The sequence below is a fragment of the Arachis duranensis genome, chromosome 6, assembly GCF_000817695.3.
Source record: "Arachis duranensis cultivar V14167 chromosome 6, aradu.V14167.gnm2.J7QH, whole genome shotgun sequence".
NCBI classification, from domain to species: Eukaryota; Viridiplantae; Streptophyta; class Magnoliopsida; order Fabales; family Fabaceae; genus Arachis; species Arachis duranensis.
This window is the reverse complement of record NC_029777.3, coordinates 4,848,476-4,871,657: the sequence shown is the minus strand read 5'-3', so window position 1 is coordinate 4,871,657 and position 23,182 is coordinate 4,848,476. Positions and strand designations below refer to the sequence as shown.

Here is a 23,182-nt window from a genome sequence, read left to right as displayed (position 1 = left end):
TTATTTTATAATATTAAACTTGTAATTTTGAACAATATTTTATTTGTATATTATAATAATATTTTATAAATTTTTTATTTTTTATTAAAATTTTTATATAAATTAATAATATAAAGAGATAGGAAATGGAATTCTCAAAAAATAGAGTCTCCGAAGAATGGAAATGGGACAATATTTTCCCACCATAAAAATTGGGACAAAGACGAAAAGCAAATCTGGGAGCAGAAAACTGAGAGTAGGGAGGCATTCTCCACCCCCACCCTGCCCCATTGCCATCCCTATTCATGCGTATTGCGAAAGGGGACTTCTAACATTAAGACTTAAAGAGACCAAGTTTTGTAATTATTTTTTTTTCAAAATCTACAATAACTTTAGCTTTAATTTCATACTTTAATTTATCTTTTTTATTGTTTTTTTTATTTTTTATGGTATCCTCCAACTTGAAGTAAAATTTTATAGTGGTTCTCAAGATTCACTCAATTATCCAATTTGATATTTGAAATTTCAATTTTCTCATAGTGATCTTCCACATTTAGCTCTGAATACTATAGTAGTCTCTGAATTTATTTTTTAGCAATGCTAGGGAACCAAAAGGGTATAGCAAAAAACCAGCCAAATACTTTTGGGTGAATCCAAAATTTTTACGAGTTAATATATATGGATATTTCTTCTGCTAAATATCAGAATGTTTCTTTTTCATACTAAATAGATGTTCTTTTATATATTTTTCGAATTTTTTTGTATTGCAAATGTAAATGTCTCTATTTCTTTAAGAATTTCATATTTTTTTAAATTTTATAGATATTTAATTATTTTTGCTAAAATATAATTGAATGTTTCCTTTTTTATATTTTTTTAAATTTTATAGATATTTAATTATTTTTGTTAAAATATAATTGGATGTTTCTTTTGTTAAATATTAGAATTTTTTTCATATTAAATGAATGTTTTTTTACAATTAATACTAACAAATAACAATTCTTTCCCAAATTCATTCTTTCAAGATGTAAACTCCGTACAAATATACCTGCATCATCGTCAAGATCCATATTGTATTTAATGTATTGTATTAAGAAAAACATTGCAAAGCGAAACCTAGGCACGACTTGACTTCGCCATCTAGCAATGTCAAACCAGTAGAGGGAGAAGGGCTTCCTGATAGAACATTGCAAAGGACTCCTCCTACCTTAACTAGACGACCTTCATTTCCGGCTCGAATGAGGCCAGTTGGGCTTGATGTTCCGAATGCAACAAATGATAACGGGAAGTCAGGTACAAATAGAACAGCTCAGGAGCCTGACATTAGCTGTCAGTTGACCAATGGCAATGTACCACATCTTTCTAGACCAGCCGCTAGAGAGCATCAGAAGGCTTTTGGCCGAAACTCCAAAGGAATGCAAACAGACAGCAATAATTCCGCATCATCTTCGGTCTCTATTTAAGGATGTGAAATTTATGATGATGCAACAATTTTTATTGATATGAGAGAAGAAACACTTCCTGATAGCGAGAATGTACTCCACGATGTAGGTGCAAAGGTGCGTGGTTGAGGAGGGAAGAGGAGAAGGTTTTGTCATTGACGAAGTCGAAGGTGGATTTCGTGTTGAAGCGGTTGTCTTGGATGCGTTTGTTGAGGGTGTCATGGAGAGCATGAAAGTCGCCGGTGCTTCCGGCAGCATTGGTGAGAGAGAGAGGTCTGTGCGTGTGATTGTTGGAGGTGGGTAAGTTAATGTGAGAGAGAAGAGGAAGGCTTTTATAGGTTTTAATTAGGTTTATTTAATTAATTTTAAATTTTTTAAATTTTGAATTTAAAAAATTTAAAATTAATTATTAATATAAATTAATGTGATTTTGTTTAGTTTTTGGCTGATAACCTTTTGGTTCTATATACTTTTCCTTTATTTTCGGTGCTGACTAGTCTACAAAGTGCTGATGTGGCTATTTCTTTCCACGCCGGAGGTAATCAAAACAACGTCGTTTTAAGTTGGCGCTCAATATTGGGCAAAACGATGTCATATGGGTTCAGTTTCTTTCAATTGATCAAACACAGAACTCGTTTGCTTTTTGTACTTCCACTATCGTTCTTCTTCTTCTCTTCTTTCTTGTGATTGTTTATATAGCAACAACGCTAGTGAAATTGAACTGGTGGATTAGACTATCTTCTCCTCACCTGGAAGCAAGCATTTGCGACATTATCATATACAGTGAAAGTAACCTTCGTTTTTTTTTAAATGTTGATTATTTCGTATAATAGTTGTGTCGATGGCTTTTGGTATAATGGATTTTTAATGATTTCTTTGTTCATTAGGGTTTGAAAAATTTTATTAGTGAGTTGGGGTTTATCCTCTATTTTTCGGAGGGGTTGGATTGATTATTTGAAAAAAAGGGCTTATAATGAAATCATACAAAGAGACTTACAACTATCACATCAATCCCATTTTTGAGCAACCTTTGTGGGAAAAAACAGATGAATGCAATAGGCTTCATGCTCGAATTAATACTTAAAATGATACCTGAAATTTGACCATCGACTCAATTTAGTCTTCTAATTTTCAGTTGACCCAAATTATATCTTAAAACTTCAAGGCATGACTCAAATTGGCCCCTCCATCCATTTCTGTCACCAGAGAGATGATATGACACGATTAAACAACGTCGTTTTACTCCTTCCTTCTTCTTCTTCCTCCTCCTCAATGTCTGAACCTCCCACCACCCCATTGCTACCACCCTCAATCATACCTTCCCAACCCCACCATCCTCGCCATTATTACCACCACCCTCCTCCTCCTCACCTCCCCTTCATCTACCACCCCATCATCCCCTTTTCCATCTCCCTCTTCCTCCACCTCCTTAACTAGAGAATACCACAAAGAAAAATGGACCATCCAAAAAATCATCAACCTATTGTTGAAGTAGCGGCGAGTTATGGTGGAAGTGGGTTGAAAACTATTGTTGGAGCCATGGCTGCTTGAGGTCACAGAATCAAGTTGTCTCATTTGTTGTTGTATTGATTCTGTGAGAAAAAGGGAAGGAAGGGAGAGGGAGAGGGAGAATTTACTGATCAAATTGAGAAAGAGAAAGAAGAATAGGAGGAGGTGAGGAGGAGGAGGGTGGTGGTGAGATTGAGAAGATATGATTGAGTGTGGTGGTCATGGGGTGGTGAGAGGTTCGGACATTGAGGAGGAGGAAGAAAAAGTGGAGGGAGGAGTAAAATGACGTCGTTTAAATGCAAACGATAAAACGGCGTCATTTTATCGTGCCACGTCATCTCTTCGGTGATGGAAATGGATGGAGGGACCAACTTGAGTTACGCCTAAAGTTTCAGAGTATAATTTGAGTCAATTGAAAATTGGAGGACTAAATTGAATTGAAACTCAAATTTTAGGGGTCATTTCGAGTATTAACTCCTGCGTGCTCCCACCTCCCATCATAGTTTCAGAAAGCTTCGATTAAGAGGAAGAAAAAGAAGAGTAAGAAGAAGAGGAACACAATCTAAAAAATTGGGAATGAATTAGGGTTTTATAATGGAATAGGGACCAAATTGAGTCCAATTGCAATCTTTCCACATCATCTAGCCGTTGGAAATTTTTAGCGTGGCAAGGAATAGCCACATCAGCACTTCGCTAGCTAAGTCAGCACCGAAAATGAACTTAAGGACCAATATGGTGTTCGGAGCTGAATGTGGAGGATCGCTATGAGAAAATTGGAACCTCGAGGACTAAATTGGATAATTGAGTGAATCTCAGAGACCACTATTTACTCATCCAACCTGACAAGTTAATGACTAATTTGTCACATATCAGAACTCTATTTAAAGATTTGTTATTGACTAATAAATTGCTATATGCACAAAACAGGATTTCGGAGCTCCATTTAAAGATCTATCATTAGCTAATAGATTACTACATGCTCAAAATAGGATTTGAATTTTCAACACTTACTTAAACGGACTAATAAACTAATCATTAGACCAACCCAACTTGGTTTAATTTATTGTTATAGTATAAAATATTTATATAATTGTCTAATTATATTCGTTTAATAATTCATGGGATTAATGTAAAAATCAGTTATTTTCGTTAATAAGAATTTATGCGATCATGCTATCATTCACTACGAGCTTGTTGGTGTTAGGTTGCACTAAATAGAACCATTTGGAGGTTGTTTGACTTGTTTCTAGGCAATATATAAAACTTAAGCAAATGACATAACAAAAACATCGACGAATTGTAAAAAGCACATAAATGTACGATTTGATTGTTATTTTATTTTATTTATTTATTTTTTTTTGGAAAGAACTCAACACTCTAGTAGAGGTGGAGCAAGTACAGATAGACAAAGGACATAAATTACAACAACTCCTATGTCATCTCTGACATAGCCATCGACGTGAGTTATTTTATTCTTTCGTGAGCTTTACAAATCCGTGATTACAAAAAGAACAAATGTACATGTTTCTCTTGGGTTTACATGGAATGGACATAGAAACGACCTTTTTAGTTTTTAGAAATTAGAACCATTCTACCGTGCATTTCGGATAGAAGCCTTTCTCTGCAGCGACATCAGTGGCAGCTAATAATTCTTTCTGAACTTTCCGCCTCTCATAGAACACCGTGCATGCAATGGACGTGCACTTCACCCCACTTTCGAGAAGCCTATCACCGCCGCCACAGTGGTGACATATCTATAACAGAATGAAATCCACAGCTATGATCACAACTATAACAAGTAAAACTTATCAAATTTAGAGGACTAATAGAAAGGAGCAAAAATTCAGAGGAACTATAACTACATTGGCGCAGCAGCTTTTCATTTTCAAGCAATTTCTTCCACATGCAAATATGCTATCTCAAAAGGATTACCACAACAGGATGAAAATTTAAAAGAAAAATACTTACAGCAACAAGATGTTGCATCTCTTGCTCCAACTTAGAAGTTTTACTAATCACTGCTGTTGCAGCAGCTGCTTCATTTTTGGAGCATTGACTACACAAACGTGCTGAAGCCTGGACCAACTGCCCACATACTATACAATGTTTCGAGAGATAGTAATAATCAATTCTGGTTCTCTGAAAATTTGAAGAGAACTTATTCTTTATAGATGCTTCCCTTACAGGACGGGGCATCTCTAAAAACCACTGGATCAGGTCAGCGCCAACAAGGCTAAAGACACGCTGCAAGGCTGGTATTATTTGCTTGTTAATGTAATATAAATCATTTATTCTAAATGGAGAATCAATTGCCAAGACTTCTAATGGATCCACAACCATATCAGACAGGCGGGCTCCAGGCTCACCATGGATTACAACATAAGGTATTCTCTCAGCATATCGTGGTTCTGCCCTACGATCAGATCTCATTGCCTTAGTGGCCACAATTGCAGCAGGAGGAAGTGAAGAGATCCTTCCACTGTAGGTACCCAGACGAACCTCCTTTGCAAAGACGAAATCTTTCAGGGAGAATCTTCCAGAAAGTATCCTCTTCCACTGACGTTGCAAGTAACATTTGACCTGCAGGCAGCAAACAAAAAGGTTGTAACCATGGCATTTGCACCGACTTCAGACTACCTAAGACTAAAAATATGGGATAACTGAAAGCGGAGTTCCAACTCATTGATGTCATTATACCTCCAATAAATCCTGATGCTGAAAAAATAATCTCAAAGACTGTTCCATTATCTTTGCAACTGCACCACACGTGTCCCTGCGGATTGTCTCAATACCTTTAGCATCAAAAACAGGTTCGATTTGTTCAGGGCTTTCATAACTGTAGCCAACATATCGCTTCTTTGTCAGGAGGAAACAAGGTTGATAAACTTTCTCCATCTTCAGGGTAACAGGACTAGGATTCATAGCAGTGATAGCAGAAGCAATCTCACTCCCAATTTGGAAAGATTCTTTGATAGTGCGTCCTTTAAGGAGGACAAACATACTGCAGAAAGACAGAAACTTTACCAAACAGTTTTTCTTTTCAGCCCTAATACTTTACTAATCATTTCTTCATAAAGAAATAACAATCACAAATCACCGAGAAATAGACAGGTTCTAAAGACATAAGAATTCACAAATGAAAAAGCTTGATTTCCAATTATGCAGTTACTAACAGAAATCTTTCTTAACATCTGAGGACAATCACAATATAGTGACGCAGGGCCAGAGGGGAATCATGCATAATATATAGTTTTCTATTTCATTGTCATGGGGAATATCTTTGGGAATTTCAGCAGTTATTTTAGATAGTTAAAGAATACTTCTGGTTCTTTTTTCTTGTGTGTGTTTTGGGGGGGGGGAGGTTCGATAAGAAAAGGAAAGAAAGGTGAAAAACCTATGAAGAAAACAATAGGGAAAAAGAGGAGGAAAGAAAAATATATCAGCTCAAAGAGCACCTCATGAACCCAATCCCTTTGCAATGCTAACCCAGAACTCATAAAATGTGATGAGCATAAAGAGCGTAATGAAGCCATGTTTTAGAACTAAAATACTAATAGGATATATATAACTTAAGAATGTTATACTCCCTCCAGTCCCACATAAATGTATAACACTATGTGAACAGTTGATTATCATTTAGGCAAATCTCAAAAGAGGTTATTATGATTAACTCTAATTAGATATACTAGTGGATTAATAGACACTAATCCACTCATTTATTTATTTATTAAATCGTGGTAATAATAATAAATATAAATTGATCAAGATGGTAAGTGCTTTGTTCTCTTAATAAATGATCTTTAGGTACCAATCTTATAAATAACAAAATATCTGTGCACCAAAACCCCTCCCAATCCCCTTTATATATAGTAGATTGTACAGTGATACCTATCAGTATCTCCGTAAATAACTCTAGCATTCCACTTTTCATGTAGATTTACAAATGAGATCGCCCTCTCCAGTGTACTACGGCCACATTGAACAATACTGTCTGCAAGTTCTGCACAAGGCATGCGACCACTAAATCCAGCAGCAGTGTAACCATATGTTACATTGGATATGAGCTTCAATGCCAGCTGCCTTGCATTAAATATCTGAAAGAAAAATTGTACTAATTGGCGATTTCTTCCTCATAATGAATACAGAAGAACCACATCTTTGAATCAGATGTCAGATGCAAATAAATACCCAAAGTAACTTATGAAGGCAAAAATATTTAAAATGCATTCATTTAGAAAATAATCTTTAAATTTCTAAACTTATCTTTCAGAAATTTCCAGATTGAAAATATGATCTTTGTTGTCTTTACTATTATACTAGTAGTATTAAATAAATATACAACTAGGAGTTATTAAATCCAAGTCACAAGATAATACCCGCTGAAGCACTTGCTCTGAGGGAGCCAACTTTTTAATTGCTTGTTTCACCATTATTCTGGTTGACAAGATCTCTTCCAATAAGCGGGGAAGCACACCTCTGCGAACCTGAATTACATTAAGTTATTTCATACTCTATATAAATGAGTTATGCGAAAATGTTTCCATAACAGTTTGTCAAACAAAAGAAGGGGGAGGTGATGGAACAAAACGCTCACATAGTGATCAACTAAACAAGAAGTAATTCCGCAATATTAAGCAATTTACAGTTATATCAAGTAAATGTCATTCATTCAGCTTCATTGATATTAAGTTCAAAACTCCTTCATTTTGCAATGGAATATAAAGGAAACAGGCCACAGTGGTTTAATACACAAAATCTCTAGAAAAAATATAGACGGATTTCCTATAATCAATTAATCATAAGCTAGCCCTATCATTTGCAATTTACAGTTCTGACGAAATCAGGCAGGTTTCTTAATATTAATTAAATCCAGGACTCCAAAAACATGTAAAAGTCAATAGGTCAAGAAAACTGGGTCATGTCTACTCAATAGAAACATAAAGACCGATTGAATCACCTTGGAAGGTACAAACATAACACCATTTGGAGTGAGCAAAATTTGATCTTTCAAATACTGAAGAACATGTTGCTCTGGCGAAAATGAACTGACCCCAAGCGTGTTAGCCTTCGAAGCTACAACTTTGCCAAGACACGTACAAAAGCAAAGGTTGTATGCAATTATCATAGATGGATATAAAGATTGAAAGTCAAATACAACAACAGGATCAGAATAAAATCCTGACTCGGGTTCCATAACTAGAGGCAGGCATTCCATGGCAGGTTGAGAAGCAACCTAAATGAGGCGACAATGAGCAGTCAAGTCCTTGGATTTGAGTAAAGAAACCAGCATTCAATAGAAGACGTGTAAAATGCAACTAGTTTAGTAAATAAGATTTACTAATTAATAGAACATCATCCAACAGAAATTATAGAAAAACAAAAATATACAAAACCAAATAAATGGATACCATAGAAACTACAAACTCACAATTCACATCATTTTAGGAAGGCAAGTGAAATACACAAGTAGAATGAGTAACAACTCAACATTGAAAAAATTAGAAGAAAAGACCTCCAGAATCTGCTCATTTTTACAATAGTCATAAACATTTGACAAGAGGATGGAAAATTTTATACAGACCTGTTGATTTCCAGGTGAGATAGCAAGATAGTTTTGTGTATGGGCCAACCTCAATAACATGGATTCAACCCGATATTGTGAACCACGTGATAGAACAGAAAAAAAGTCTATGCCAAAGACACGAGCAAGTTCTGATGTCCGATTCACCTGCAGCAGAAAAATATATATGACATAAGGAAAAACTACAAACTAGTGAAACCAAAGTCATAAAAATAAAACCTAATTTATTTTTGGAAACTGTAATCCTAACCATAGATTAACAAATATACCAGAATCTGTTTCTGTATCATCATCAATTAGCTTTTATAAAAGAAACTTAAAATTGCAAACATGTTTTGAGATTTCTAGCATGCCCAAACAAGGATAAAAATAAAACTCCTAATAGAATAAAATAGCCAAAAAGAAGTACTCAATCTATCTGCATATAAATATTCACCAAGAACAACCCCATAATGGAGTTAAACTTGTCATGCTACCATACCATATCAAGTTGGTTTAAGATCTCAAGGTTCAGCTTTGTTCTTTCTACAACATATTTGATACACCGATATCTTGCTCGTCCAGGACCACTTGAAAACCATCTTGTCAGCACCTTGTTGTGAAAGAATGGAATTTTCCGCCTCAATACAGCTTCAGCTACAGCTTCAATTGAATATAAGTTCAGCTTAACTTCTCCGCGGATCAGCCGCCATACATTAAGGACAATTCTGCCACCTACATGAACTCCACTTGCATGTGTCCGTCCCCATTCATCCTCAATTATTGAACTTCCTTGTACACAACAATCTATACTAGGAGTATCAGGATCGTCAAATTCCAAGATACCTTTTCCGGAAATTTTCACATCTTCAGAAGCAACCGATGAATCAGATGGAGTTCGTGACAAACTGTTAAGTAATCCTAAACCAAGGCGTGAAGCCCTTTCTGCCAGGAAACCAAGAGAATACCCTTGAATATCCCAGCCCATCAAAATATCAGGGTCAGATGAAGAGACAATATTTATAAACTCCTTTAACAAGTGTTTTTCATCAGAAAAGACCAACACTTTGCAGCCTACTAAGCCATCAAAACTTCTGAAAACAAATGAAGAAACATGATTTTAAAGAAATATAGAATATAATGGAGTATAAAATCTGTCACCTAATACTAAAAATAAAGGAAATGAGTAAAGGATGAAACAAAGTAGACAATATCATACCTCTGACAAGGTTCAAACTTATTATGCAAAAGAACAAGAACTTCAATAATAGAATCACAATCATTCTGAAAACCAAGAGCTACAATGTTGATAGCGTCAAACTGAGGGTCAGGTAAAAGGTCTGCTCTTGATTCAGCAAGGACCTACCGATGTTGATGCAAAAACTAAGTCAGCTAATATGGTTGTTTATCATGCCCATCTCATTTAAAGCATAACCAGTGATTGACCAATTTAATGCTTGTGTATAGGAATAAGTTACGTATCTAAATCTCACTGAATTGTAGGAACAAGTTAATTTGAGATCCGTATACCAAATTAAACTGTTCAGATCAGAATCCAGCATGCAGATTCCAGAGACAACAAAGAACTCTCGACAAAAGTCTACATGACTTTGCATGTATAAAAATTTTAAGAAAAACATTATCCAGGTACCTCTATACTGAGTAATGTCAATTGCTGTCCACATCCAACACTTGAAGGGTCTCGAAAGCCAATTTGACTCAGAGGGGTAGAATTTGATTTCCTCATAGGGCCTGATATCTGTGAATTATCCTGTGAACCATCTGCACTTGCCTTCACTCTTTCTGTTTGTCCTTCATTATTGCATGATGGTTTAACTGGTTTCTTTTCTGCACTACTATCATCATAAAGCTTTGGCTGGAGAGTAGGTCCCGAAGTGTGTTCAGGCACATCCTTGGCCTCTACTTCAGTTTCTTGACTTGTGTGATCTGAAATATGCCCAAGTCAAGCATAAATTAGCACGATTAGAAAAGGTATATAGTGTACGCTTGTCATATTCATTACAACCAACAGGGTAAAGAAAAATCAACAAAATTCCAAAAAGATTTCCATTTAATCACTTATATCTCTCTTTGAATACTTAAATTGATTCTTTAAAAAGAATAAAAAAGGTATAGCTTCATATGTGAGGGTTTCATTCTTTTCATTACTATATTTTAATAAGCAAATAAGACAGGTAAAAGAGAAAGTCATTTGTCATCTACGAAATGCTCTTTTGGACATTTAGTATATAGTTATTTACCTCTCTCATCTAGAGATAGCCATCTCTGCACACTGGTTACAGACGGAGGCAAAATATTAGGTGTAAGCACGTATACGTGAGAGCCATCATTTTGATAGTGGATAGCAACATCCTTTTTCCCATGAGATCGAGGAGCTTTAATTGCAACATATTTATTCCAAGTCTTCATCTCTTTCTGGGAATCCTTTGTGGAAATGGGAAGAAAAACATCCAGAGCATTCCCTTGATGAAATAAACAAAATCTAGTCAGAAATTTAATCACACAACCCAAACGATCATACTAGAAAATGGAAGAAGAAACAACATAATAAAGTCAATAACAACCAATCTGTCACACTACATGGAATGTTTTAAACAAGAATTGAGTCTAGAGATTGCAAAAATTGCCTCACTTTCCATTAGATCAACATACTTCATAGGGATGATATGTTAGGGACTTGGGTTTATGGGGTGCTCAAAAGTCCCACGTCAGGTAGTATGGGATGCTTGAAGTTGTATATAAGGAGAGTGGTTCTTCCATCTCATCAGCTAGCTTTTAAGGTGTGGTTTCTCACTTTCCTTAGATACTTAACAATGGTATCAGAATGTGGTTGTTAGCGCCATGGAAAGGGCTACCTATAGGCTGCATTAAGGTGAATACCGAATATTGATAGCCAGTGGCAAAGTGGCTACCCTTGGGTCAGTGTCGATAGAGTGAAGCTGCCGTGGACGTCGGCTCTCCAGGGTCGGTGTATTGTTAGAGACTTCGGTATAATGGAAAGGGCTATCTATAGGTTGGATTAAGGTGAATACCGAATACCGAATACTGATAGCTGGTGGCAAAGTGGCTACCGTTGGGTCAGTGCCGATAGAGTGAAGCCGCCGTGGACCTCGGCTCTCCAGGGACGGTGTATTGTTAGGGACTTGAGTATTATGGGGTGCTCAAAAGTCCCACATCAGGTAGTATGGGATGCTTGATGTTGTATATAAGGAGAGTGGTTCTTCCTCCTTATCAGCTAGCTTTTAAGGTGTGGTTTCCCACTTTCCTTAGATACTTAACATGATATTTTGCCAAAATGTATATATCTTAAGGATAAGGAAAATGACATACCCACCTAATAAATGATGGCTGATTAATAGTGAGTATATTAACACACAAACTAAGTCATCAGAGGTTCTCTTGTTTACCAATAGGCAATAGACATGAAAAAGGATTCAGCACAATGTATATGACGGAAATAGAATAAAAAAGTAAATGACATAGCCACCTAATAAATGATGGCTGATTAATAGTGAGTATATTAACACACAAACTAGGTCATCAGAGGTTCTCTTGTTTACCAATAGACATGAAAAAGGATTCACCACAATGTATATGACGGAAATAGAATAAAAAAGTAAATGCAGGGGGCAAAAAGAACATGCAAGGCTAAAGGAGGTAAGGTTACAACCTGACATTTCATCACAGCTTTCCTCATCCAAATGTAAATGGGAATCAGGCATGGTTGGCAAGGGTAAAAGATTTTCAAGATTCTTGTCAGTTGAGCAGGTTTCCTTAGCTACACTTACTTCAGTTAATTCCATGTGTTTATCCTTCAAGTCATCATCAATAGACTCTGAGACAATATTCTTCTCACCCAGTAAATTTACACCATGTTTTTTATTATCAACTCTCTCATTAAGCAACACTCGTGTGTGACTTGCTGGAATTTGGCTTTCTTGTGCAAAAGATATGCTGCCATGAGAATCCTGATTCGTGCAATTAGGCTTGCATAACACTTTATTATCAATGGATAAGTTCTGTACACTGCTTGAAGATGCAGAATAAGTTTGTTGACACCTCTCAGGAGTTATGATTTTATAATTGGTATCTGTTCTCATTAACTGAACATCTGGAAAGGGATTTGGCATATACACTAAAGAACCTTGATTTCCAGAAGTCCTAAACAGATCACTTGCTTCTGGAGCCTCCATTTCATTTTCAGAAAAACATTCATCGCTTTGCATATCATCCTGTAAGAAACTATCCTTACCATCTGGAAGTGGCAGTTTCCGACTCACTAAATTATCATGATTGCTCAGTTTAAGATCACAATTTTTCAGGAGTTTTGTTTCTTCCTCGTTGGTTTGAATTGTGCTCAAATCCATTCGTTTTTTCCAAAGGCAGATATTGGATCCCTCATGTCTGTCCAAAACAAGCTTTTTAGTTGTTCCAGAATCGCATTCAGTTTGTTCAACTCGAAAGGATCGCTTCCGCCTCATCAAGTCCCGCAAAGAGCAGTTAACAAATCTCTGTTGTTTTGATTCTGAAACAGTTCTGCCCACATTTCTTGTAATACGGGCACTCTTTCTAACCCCATTATCAGAATCAGTAGAATCTCCACTTTGACTTTCAAATGGGCAAGTCACTTGCATTATAGCTTGTTCTCCTTTGCAGTTAACCTTATCAGCCACTGAAAAAGGCAAAGACCCCCATTGCTTACTCCTCTTATCTTTACTAACTACGGCTGTATCAGTGCTGTGCATGACATGGTACTCAGACAGCCTTCTGGATTCACTATTTCTCTCTGCTGCAGAAGAGGTTTCAGCCAAACTAGCAAATGGAATTGAATATTCATCATCAGCTGAACCATCAACTTGGGGTATTATACTCTCAGTTGACACTTCAATAGGATCACCATGATCAATTGAACGACAAGGCTTTTGCTTAGAAAACTTCAACTCAAGCATATCATCAACTGAATCTAGAATATCCTGACATTCTTTTTGCGACTCACTCTCATATTGCATATTAACTTTCTCCAGCAGTTTATCAATCGTTGCATCTGGTAGCTGGGGACTCAGCATCATTTCACAAACAAGTTCATCATCAGAGTTAATATCTTCTGCAGCTTGAGAAGTTGCAAGCCACTTGAGAAGATGTTGGGCTTCCCTTTCTGCAGCCTAAAGAGTAGAATATGGAAAATGCATGACATAATACCAATAGAGTAGATTGTTTGGGGAAAAAAAAGGTTGAACATATCTATCCCTTCAGCACCATTCAATCAAATAGATATAAATCAAAGAATACTTTTGAGATAAAACAACAGCACAACAAAGCCTTTTCCCAACTCCTAAATCTTATCTTCTCAAAATGAAGGGTGAGAATAATAATGTCAATTTATTTGTAGAAGAAAATCATGGATGACTCCTTGCCTTTATGTCCGACGATCCAATTATTTCAGATGAATGCATTTTGCCCACAGGCAACAAACTGAAGCTGTTATCACCCCCATCTTCGTGTATTTTGGCATCATTTAATGAACATGGTGGTGATGCTGAGCCTATTATGTCTGTTTCTCTGCAAAACAATTCAAGTGTTCTCCATCAGCATCATCAGGATTCACATGTGAGATTAACCAAAATTTTCATCATGACAAACCTTAATTCTTTCTGAGAAGGAGTTAAAGACACAGTGGTTCCAGCTATGTTACACAATTCAATAAGTCTTTTCTCAAAGTCAATACCAGCTGAAAGAAGCTTCATAACATCTTCTGGAAGTGGTTTTCCAGGATCAGGAGGCATAGTAGCCTCATTAACTCCAGTCCTTTTCTGCTGTTCCTGTAACATAAGTCAATTGATTTAGCTAAAATTTAGACAACATAACATGCAAAATAGGAGGAGAGATTGATCATTTACCTCCCATATAGGTACAAGTGATTGAACCATTTTCACATCCGAGCATGTTTGTGAGAGAGATGAATACATTATAAATTGCTGATTAAGAATCTCTGCCAGAACACAGTATATATCATTAGAATCAGCAGAGAAAGCAGTAGCAGAAGAAAGCGGTACATATTCAAGTGTAGGTGTGTACGTGCATTTTGAGTTTGAAAGTGTTAGTATGGCCAAGAAACCAAACAAACCATCTACAGAAGCATCTCCTTCAAGCTCAGATGTGCTTTGCCTTTTAGGGCAGTAAGGCTTATTGTTTGATGAAGCACCAAAGTCATCGGCAGGTGACCACATCCAATCAGATGGGACAGTGGAAGATATCCACATCTTTGACTCCAAACATACATCAGCACCTGAGTCTGCCTAATGAAAAGATTATGAAATCAAACATAAATATGGAAATATATCAACAAACCAGGCAACAATTAGTAGGTAAACAAGGGCATTTTGACAACTTAAGAATTTCAATTCACCATTATGTGCTCGCTATAAATACTTGATTTCTTGTGACAGAAGATAAATATGTGGTTATGATTAAAGCATTAAAGCCATATAAGCAACAGAACCGACTTAATTTAAGAAGATAAATATTTTGTCATGTTTAGGTAAGCCTACCAAGTTATAACAATTCATATGAAAGAACATACCAAAAACTGAAGAATATAGGGAATATGTGATTCATGAGGTTGTAAACATTTGTCAAGAACAGCACCAGCCTGGAAAGGAAAAGTCAACATGAAAGTTAATTCTCCGTATCATCAAACTAATGTATACTAGTTTCAAAAATACTTTGCATTAACAGACAAAATTCTTTGTATCCTGAGATTATACCAAGAGAAGATTAGCAGCATGGGAGACATCTTGCGGATAATATCTTAACCTCCAGTTAAGGCTTCCCTGTTTTTTTTTCTACGACGGCTTCTCATAATTTAAGTATGTGGCATATGCATGCCATGAAACTATGCATGTGAAAACATGTAAAAGGAAAACAAATAAATAAAAATTATTTGGATACAGGTATATCTTAACAAATAACTCCTCAAACGAGTGGTAACCATAGAATCTTCTTGCTCGTACAAGGCTGCAGCCATGCACATGCTGCCTTGTTGAACCAGCACTGCCTTTAAGCTGCAGGAGTTGAAATGAAGCTCAATTATGTCACATATTTATATAAGACTATATATATAAACACTAGCACTAAAATGAAGGACTAAATTTGAGAGTTTTAAACTAATCCTAATCCTAACACATACAGTAATACCTGCAAGGCTTTCTCAAGAGAAGCAGCAACCTTATACGTGTATGCATCACCTGTGCAATACCATAAAAAATTGCATTCCAAGAATTAAGTCACTATTTTTTGGGAGCACAAATGTTGGAGATCATTCGATATATCAAAAGCATCATCCAGATGCTTGAAATTGACCTTGAAACATACACACAAACACACTAAACTGGGAGCACTAAATACACAAATTGTTAATTTGCCATCACCTTCTTGGTCTGGTTGAAGTGGTATATCCGAACATGGCACATACATATATGGCAAGGCCTACAAACATATATACGAATACTCAATTCGAATTCAAAATATAATCCGAACGTATCATAAAGTACAAAAAAACAGAAACAACGGTAAAGCCTGAAAAATAAACACGTTAATTTGAAATAGCAAAATTGGCAGCAATTGCACTCAGTAGTGAAATGGGACTAAACATGAAACTTAATTATGTAAATCCGGTTTCTTACTCGGTGAATGTGCAAGCAAGTCTTCTGGCCTGAAGGAGTAGAACCATACACTCTTATAACAGGAACCTCCTTCACTTTTCCCCCTTAGTTCACAAAATTCAAACAGCGAAAGAAAGTCAACTATTTTATGAGAACGAAACAGATGCTATGAAAATTTGAAACACAGAGTGAACCCTAAAATTCGTTGTGGCTTTGGTACGTACCGTGGAAGCTGCTGTAACAGATATCGGCGCCTTGGATCGGCGGAGCCATGTAATAGTCGATGGAGACAATCCGAACACTGAAAATCTCTGAATTGGACTGCGAATCCGTCATTTTCTTCTTTTGTTCGTTTGAAAAATTCTTCTCCAAAAGACGAAGAACGCATTCACCAAATGACGAGCGAGCGAGGGAAAACCTTTTGGTTCATTTATTATTTTGGCGGTTAGAAGTTAGAATACACTAGATTACTAGAATACAAGGTCACGAGGTTTTATTTTTTTTGGTGAAGTGGATTGGATAACTTCTAATCTTAGACATTAGCCTATGTATTACATATTCACACAACACACTTACACACTACACGGTACACACAAATGATTCCAAATTCCTTCATGAAAATTTGAACCTACGCAGCTCTATGTGAGGCAAACAAAGTTTCCACTTTTAAAAGCTTCTCCAATATGCTCTCCCTCTTTTTCTAAGCAGCAGAACTGAACAGTTCATTGGGCCAATTTCAGCCCAAAATAGTTAAGCATGAGATGAGACAAATTTAGATTTTGGAAATAAAATTGGTTTAGTCAAGTGGTCAATTTATTTCTCTTAAAGATTAGAATTTAGATCTACAACAAATAAATTTTTAGTCTGTCAGAATAGAAAATATCATTGATAACAAAAATAAATTCAACACAATATTTATATACCAAAAATCAATTATTAATTTTATTATGTATCAACATATGTATTTATTATCTCATGAATTTGTTGTTATATTATTTTAAACAAGTTTGATTATTCGTTGACGAATTATAAATATATGCAACTACATAGTATTTATTTTGTTATTTTTTAATTCTTTTGGTTTTTTACGATATTGTTCATTTCGATTGATCCGTCACGGATCAGTTTTATAGGATTTGTTGTTGACTAATAGATTATTGTATGCACGAAAAGGGATTCGAACTTCCAACACTTACTTAAGCGGACTAGTGTGCTAATCACTAAATCAACTCAAATCGATTAATAGTGTTTAATTTAGTGATGATTTTAATATATATGAAATATTTTTTGCAAAAAATTAATCATTAATCGATCTAATTTGGTGAACATAAAAAATATCTAATTATGCTGTTGGAAAAAAATTTATTCTAGTATGATAAATTTGGCTATTTTAATTTATGATTGTTTTATTTAAAAATATATTTAAAGAGTTTAATTTTGATGCGTAAAACGTTTTACATAATCGTTCGATTATATTTATTCTTTTGAAAGATTATTCACGTAGTCAATAAAAAAATAATTATTTTTGTTATTGTGTGGTCAAATAATTGGATGCATGTGTCTACGAGTTACACGGTTTATCAAAATTAAATTCATATTTAAATATTTACTTGTTTATTTCAATCCAAAAAAACTGTACATTGGATGATCACATAAATACATAATCAATAGAATTAAATCATATATATATTTATACATGGAACTAGCAAAAGCAAAAGAGAGTAGGGAATCCTATCAAATGGAGACACTGTTAGGAATTCCCTTGCCTGTTAATCCACCTTCACTTGTTGGATAAAGCAATGTGTATGGCACCTTAACAGGTCCAACTCTGTTCTTCAGTTTCTCATCATTGTTCATGCTCACAATTCTCTTCTCAATCTCTGCTAGTTTTCTTCCAAATTTCTCAAAGGCTTCTAATGCCTCCAAATCACTTGTCCAGTTAGGAGAATCTCTTTGTCCAAGATACACTTCATCAGATGAATGCCTAGACAATATCTCTATCAATGAGATACCAAGAAGAGTTTGTAACTGTGCTGTGATTGTCTTAAGAAAAGCCTTCTCAGGATTCTCCACAAGTTCATCATATTCTTCTGTTCCTTCCTCTGGCATGAATCTTCTGCTTATGGTTGGCCGGTTCGGAAGGTAACCTGCATAAGGGTACTGTCCAAAGTTAACTGCAGCATGGAGTGCTGAAGCAATCCATATAACAATGGTGCAAACTTCGATGAGGTCGTCGCGAGTTTGCATCTTTGGCCACCAAGCCTCATCTTTCTTGTCACCATGACCCTCTGATTTTAGTTCCTTCCACCAAGATTGAAGCTCTTCGTCTTCCTTAACCGTCTCGTCCGCCTTGTAGTAGAAGGAACAATAGTCCTCCACCCATGTCTTGATGGCAAACCAAATCTCTAGTCCATCAACTGCATAAGGGTAATCCTCAATCACTAGTCTAAGGCCATGTGGAGCTCTTGAATCTTCAACAGCTATTCCTCTGAAAGAAATGGTAACAACTAGTTAGGATCTTCTAAAGTGAAGAGACTTGTAAAGTAAGCAACTTTGATTTAAGGATGATTAGACTCTCAGTTTCATACTTTACTGCTTCCTCACTTTAGAGAAGCTTGATCCACATCTCAATGCATTTGGTTTCACTAAAATGTTAGGTTAATTCTATAATGATTTCAAACACATTCATACCTTTTAAGAAGATCTGCTGGTAGTGCTTGCTCAGGAAAGACCCAATCCTTGTAAAGAACAGATGACATCTCCATAGAATACTTGGCTGGAAAGACTGTTAACTCTAGAATACCACCAGCATTGATGAGGATTTGTCGCGCAAGCGCATTTATATTCATGGTGTCGCGAAAGTGAGGCTGCAAAAGTTTGTAAATAGGGTGAAGCACGCTGAGCCGTCTATTTGTAGCTATAACGAATGGCTCGATCACTGCATGAGTATGCAACCTATGAAACATGAACATATATCAGAATTTGACCTGAATGAACTATTTTTTTGTGTTTGATTTACTTGGTAAAGTTATTTTATACCAGTGACTAATAAGTTGATGATTGCCTGAGTCATTTACTGCTACATAAGCTTTGGCTAATTGCCAAATGGAATTTTCAACACCTTGCTCTGCAGGTGTGTAAACTTTACTAATGGCACCATATTCATCTCCTTCAGGATGAGGCAAACTCAATTCAATGGCCAATGGCTTCAAAGTCCCATTATTTTGCAAGAAAAGAACTGTTCTGCTGGCATAAAGCTTTGTAGAAGTGTTGTCATTAATCCTCCTCACATATGGCATTAATGTATCATGGTGATCCAATATGAATAGCTTCTTTTGCTTAATTGCCTATTTAACCAATTTAAAAAGCAAAAATTATAATGTGAATATGAGTATCAAAGAAAAAAGTGTTGCAATATTCACAAAAATACCTCATCAACAGTGAGTCCATTTAGGTTGTTTTCTATGTTTTCCTTCCTTATTGTACTGTTTTGATTACCATAGATTTTAGGGTCTAGCTTGGATGTTGGTGGAAATTCCTGCAATTAATTTCTCATCATTACAATACTAAATGAAAATAATAGTCAATTAACCATACACTACAATTAGGTGAAAACTCATGTGCAGTTAACTTCACGTGAAATTGATAGTTAAGAGCCGTTAAATGACTTAACTGATTTGACTAAATTTTCATCTAACGGCTCTCAATTATCAACTTTACGTAAAATTAACTGCACCTGAGTTTCCACCCTACAATTAACCATAACTTACTTGGAGGCAACGAATATTGACAGGGTTTACACCAGCTAGCATTTCTCTTGCAAATTCTTCATCAGTTCTCCATGCAGACTTATCCGCTGCACCAAATCATTAAGAATGTCAACAACATTTTCTAGAAATGATTTACAAAATGCATGGTTTCTACAAAGATACCTTGAATGACTTGAGGCATGGGATATTCAAGGAAGCCTCCACCATCAGAATTGAGAATTTCTTTGAGCATCTCTAAAGGGATGTTATCTCTAATGTCCTTAAGTATGCCCTCAGGAACTTTAATCCCACCTTCATAGATTTTAAGTACATCTTCCAAGCTATCAAACTCGTTTGGAGTTTTGTCAAATAAAGATTCCAACTCAGGTTTCAGGACTTGAACTATGGCTTTCAATGCATAAGCAAGAAAATCTGCCATTTTCAGGTGGCCAAATCTTTCATCCCTTGGAACATAAATGTCCAAGCTCAGCAAAAGATTCAATCTACTCTCAGTATTAACATCTGCTAACATAACAACATAATTAAAAACCAAATGTTAACAAAAATATTTCAATAAGTATTTGAAGCTATATAGGACATAAATATAGATACATAGATAACAAAAATTTTATGTCTCCAAATAGAAACTACTTTATATTCACAAAGGTAGCGTTTGGTGGAGAGATAGAGACAGAAAGACTGAGACTATGAGACAGAGACTAAGAGACAGAGACTGAAATAACTCTCAGTATTCTGTTTGGTACAAAGTGGAAAACAGAAATTGAAACAAAAATGAAATTCTAATTTAATTTGTACAAAGGGTAAAATTGGAATTAATTAATTGAAATGAGGATATTTTAAGTATAAAATATTATTAAAGTTTCAGTCTCCATCTCTAAAAATTTTAGTCTTCTGTGTCCTTATTTTTTAGAGGTACTGAAATACTGAAATTTTAGGAGCAGAGACAGAAATTTTAGTATCAGTCTCTGAACCAACGAACATGATACTGAGTCTCAGTCTCTTTGTCTCTGTCTCAATACCTCAAAACAAACCCTACCTAAGAGGACAAAAGATTTTTTGTTGCTAAAATAATGGATTAAGAAAAGAATTTAATTTTGATGTACGATGTCAAACATTTTTTCACATACATCTAATTACATAATATTAACAAAATAACTACATTTTAAATTTAAAGGGAAAACAAACAAAAGCAATAGAGAAGCATAACCTGATGAACTGGGTGGTCTACCAGTTCTTCCTCTTCTAGGGTATGGATATTTACTAGAACCTCCTAGAACAGGACGAGCATATTCTGAACCTTTATCTGGGTTCCCCAAATCATTGTAATATGCATAATCATAAACTCTGTCCCATTCTTGAAGCTTCCCTTTTTCATCATGTCCTCTTAAGCATTCAAGTTCTTCTTCCCTATACTTAACAAGTGCCTTTGGTGTTTCATTTGGAAGGTATGTCTGAAACAATAACAATAAAAACATCAACACCACAATACTTATTTGAATATAACATTATAGTTGTAACTATGGTACCTTGTTGCTGAAGAAAATGCGATCCTTTTCATATTTATCAGAAGGGTAGACCCAAGAGTTGCAAATAAAGTGGATAGTACCATGGCCTGGAACATTTTCAAGTGTCAAGCTTCTTAGATAGAACTCACTGTGATGATGATTTCTAATTAAGAATGCACCAGGTGTTCCTATATCTTCATCCCAATCAAATGTAACTTTGAATGCTGTTTCTCCTGCTGTTAAGGGTGTGAATGTTGTAATCCAATCTTCCAAATATGCTTCCTTCCCAAGTGTTCCTTCTTTCAATGCATTCTCTTCAATATTTACAATTGTAATAATAATTCCATTAGTTTTTTTTTATCAAGATAAAAAATATATCATTTCTAATTGAGCACATATAGTCATCGTATAAAAAAAGTCTATGTATATATTTTAATAAAAAAATACTATATTGCATACTATATATTTTAAAAATACTATATATATATATATATTATTTAATCTTTCACCAAAAAATATATATTATTTAATCTACTTTTATTTTAGATTTCATAATGTATTTTATTCTAATAATTAATTTGGTGGTTATTTTTTGTGTATACATAATATGATTACAATTTAATAAATGAAACATTCTTATGAAAATTGAAAATATTTGATTTGAATAAATTTTTTTCATAAGATCTTTTATAAATAAAAAATAAATTTAATTTTAATACATTGTCAGTGTAAAATAATTTTATGTGTGCATCTAATAATTATGTAAAGGTGAAAATTCAGGTGCAATTAACTTTAACTTCACGTGAAGTTGATAGTTGAGAACCTATAGATGAAAATTTAGTCAAATCATCTAACGGCTTTTAGTTATGAACTTTACGTGAAATAATGCATTAATATTTTATATTAATAATGCATTAAAATTAAGTCCATAACAAATATCATAAAATCTTTTTTTAAGGCAAGATTTTTACTCTTTTATTTTATTTTATTTTTTGGTATATAATGTTTTTACTTTTTACTCTCTTATTATTGAGTCTGAATTTATATGGACTCTTCAATTATGATTTAGTTAAGCAAACAAACAAGGCACTGAGTCATAGTTGGACTTGGCCCATTGACTATTTCACAGGACCAAAACAAAATGATTTTGTTTCTTTCGCAAGACCAAGACAAAAATTCTACGTTGACCAGCAATTAAAGAATAAACTTTTGTTTCATATAACACGTCAGCATCTTCATCTCCTTCTTCTTTATTTGGCAAAAAGCAACCAATCTTCAAAACGAAGTATGGTGGTTTGAAGGGGAAAAGAAAAGGAAAAAAAGAGGGTGCTTCCTATGGCTTTCCCGGAAGGAGAAAATATTTTTTATATTCACATTGACCCCAGAAAAATCATTAAAAAGAATAAGTGTCACAATTGTTGCACACAGGACAGAATGTGAATAACGGAGTAAGTGTAACAAATACGACTACCTTTATTCATTTGTGTTTTTCTAGCCACTTAACAACTTCGTTTATTTTATGGTGTTATGTGAGATTAGTTGAAAATACTTAGAAAATTATTTAGTTAAATATATTAAATTATTTAATAATTTTTAATTAGTAATTTTTTATAAAAATAATATAAACACAATACATTAGTATGTTAGTTTAATTTTGACTACAATCATTTAATTATATTTATTTTTTAAATAATTATTTATACAATAAATAGGTCATTTTGTTTTTTGTTAACAT

At 34.8% G+C, this 23,182-nt stretch overlaps 3 protein-coding genes across 6 annotated transcripts in view; all 3 read right to left on the bottom strand.

Moving 5' to 3' along the window:
- Nucleotides 1-4,493: 4,493 nt before the first annotated feature.
- On the bottom strand, nucleotides 4,494-14,958 carry LOC107492122 (DNA polymerase zeta catalytic subunit). 4 transcript variants are annotated; one of them, XM_052262818.1, is made up of 17 exons: nucleotides 14,918-14,958; nucleotides 14,636-14,803; nucleotides 14,409-14,500; nucleotides 14,152-14,330; nucleotides 13,926-14,070; nucleotides 12,182-13,673; nucleotides 10,752-10,973; nucleotides 10,142-10,437; nucleotides 9,710-9,852; nucleotides 8,993-9,584; nucleotides 8,512-8,658; nucleotides 7,888-8,163; nucleotides 7,307-7,414; nucleotides 6,819-7,024; nucleotides 5,628-5,931; nucleotides 4,899-5,510; nucleotides 4,494-4,684 (listed from the first exon to the last, which is right to left on the bottom strand). In XM_052262818.1, the coding sequence occupies exons 2-17, from the start codon at nucleotides 14,769-14,771 to the stop codon at nucleotides 4,511-4,513; spliced, it is 5,124 nt and encodes a 1,707-aa protein (XP_052118778.1). In that variant the 5' UTR covers nucleotides 14,772-14,803; nucleotides 14,918-14,958; the 3' UTR covers nucleotides 4,494-4,510. The 4 variants fall into 4 exon arrangements, with proteins under 4 accessions (XP_052118778.1, XP_052118781.1, XP_052118780.1 ...); XM_052262821.1 differs by lacking the exon at nucleotides 7,888-8,163 and having other exon boundaries at nucleotides 14,636-14,807; nucleotides 14,918-14,956; XM_052262820.1 differs by lacking the exon at nucleotides 14,918-14,958 and having other exon boundaries at nucleotides 14,587-14,770.
- A 2-nt stretch (nucleotides 14,959-14,960) lies between these two features.
- LOC127739759 (DNA polymerase zeta catalytic subunit) lies at nucleotides 14,961-16,655 on the bottom strand. The gene is made up of 7 exons (XM_052262822.1): nucleotides 16,397-16,655; nucleotides 16,194-16,276; nucleotides 15,939-15,996; nucleotides 15,706-15,755; nucleotides 15,460-15,572; nucleotides 15,276-15,318; nucleotides 14,961-15,160 (listed from the first exon to the last, which is right to left on the bottom strand). Exons 1-7 carry the CDS (start codon nucleotides 16,506-16,508, stop codon nucleotides 15,074-15,076), a joined length of 546 nt encoding a protein of 181 aa, XP_052118782.1. The 5' UTR covers nucleotides 16,509-16,655; the 3' UTR covers nucleotides 14,961-15,073.
- A 1,093-nt stretch (nucleotides 16,656-17,748) lies between these two features.
- LOC107492121 (probable linoleate 9S-lipoxygenase 5) overlaps nucleotides 17,749-23,182 on the bottom strand; it is a 6,817-nt gene continuing 1,383 nt past the window's right edge. The window contains exons 2-9 of the mRNA XM_016113098.3: nucleotides 21,469-21,761; nucleotides 21,150-21,393; nucleotides 20,105-20,443; nucleotides 19,943-20,028; nucleotides 19,603-19,710; nucleotides 19,212-19,519; nucleotides 18,864-19,127; nucleotides 17,749-18,660 (exon numbers count right to left, since the gene is read on the bottom strand). Of these exons, the coding sequence (XP_015968584.1) occupies nucleotides 17,907-18,660; nucleotides 18,864-19,127; nucleotides 19,212-19,519; nucleotides 19,603-19,710; nucleotides 19,943-20,028; nucleotides 20,105-20,443; nucleotides 21,150-21,393; nucleotides 21,469-21,761 (2,396 nt within the window). The 3' untranslated portion in view covers nucleotides 17,749-17,906. The remainder of the gene's footprint in view (nucleotides 18,661-18,863; nucleotides 19,128-19,211; nucleotides 19,520-19,602; nucleotides 19,711-19,942; nucleotides 20,029-20,104; nucleotides 20,444-21,149; nucleotides 21,394-21,468; nucleotides 21,762-23,182) is intronic.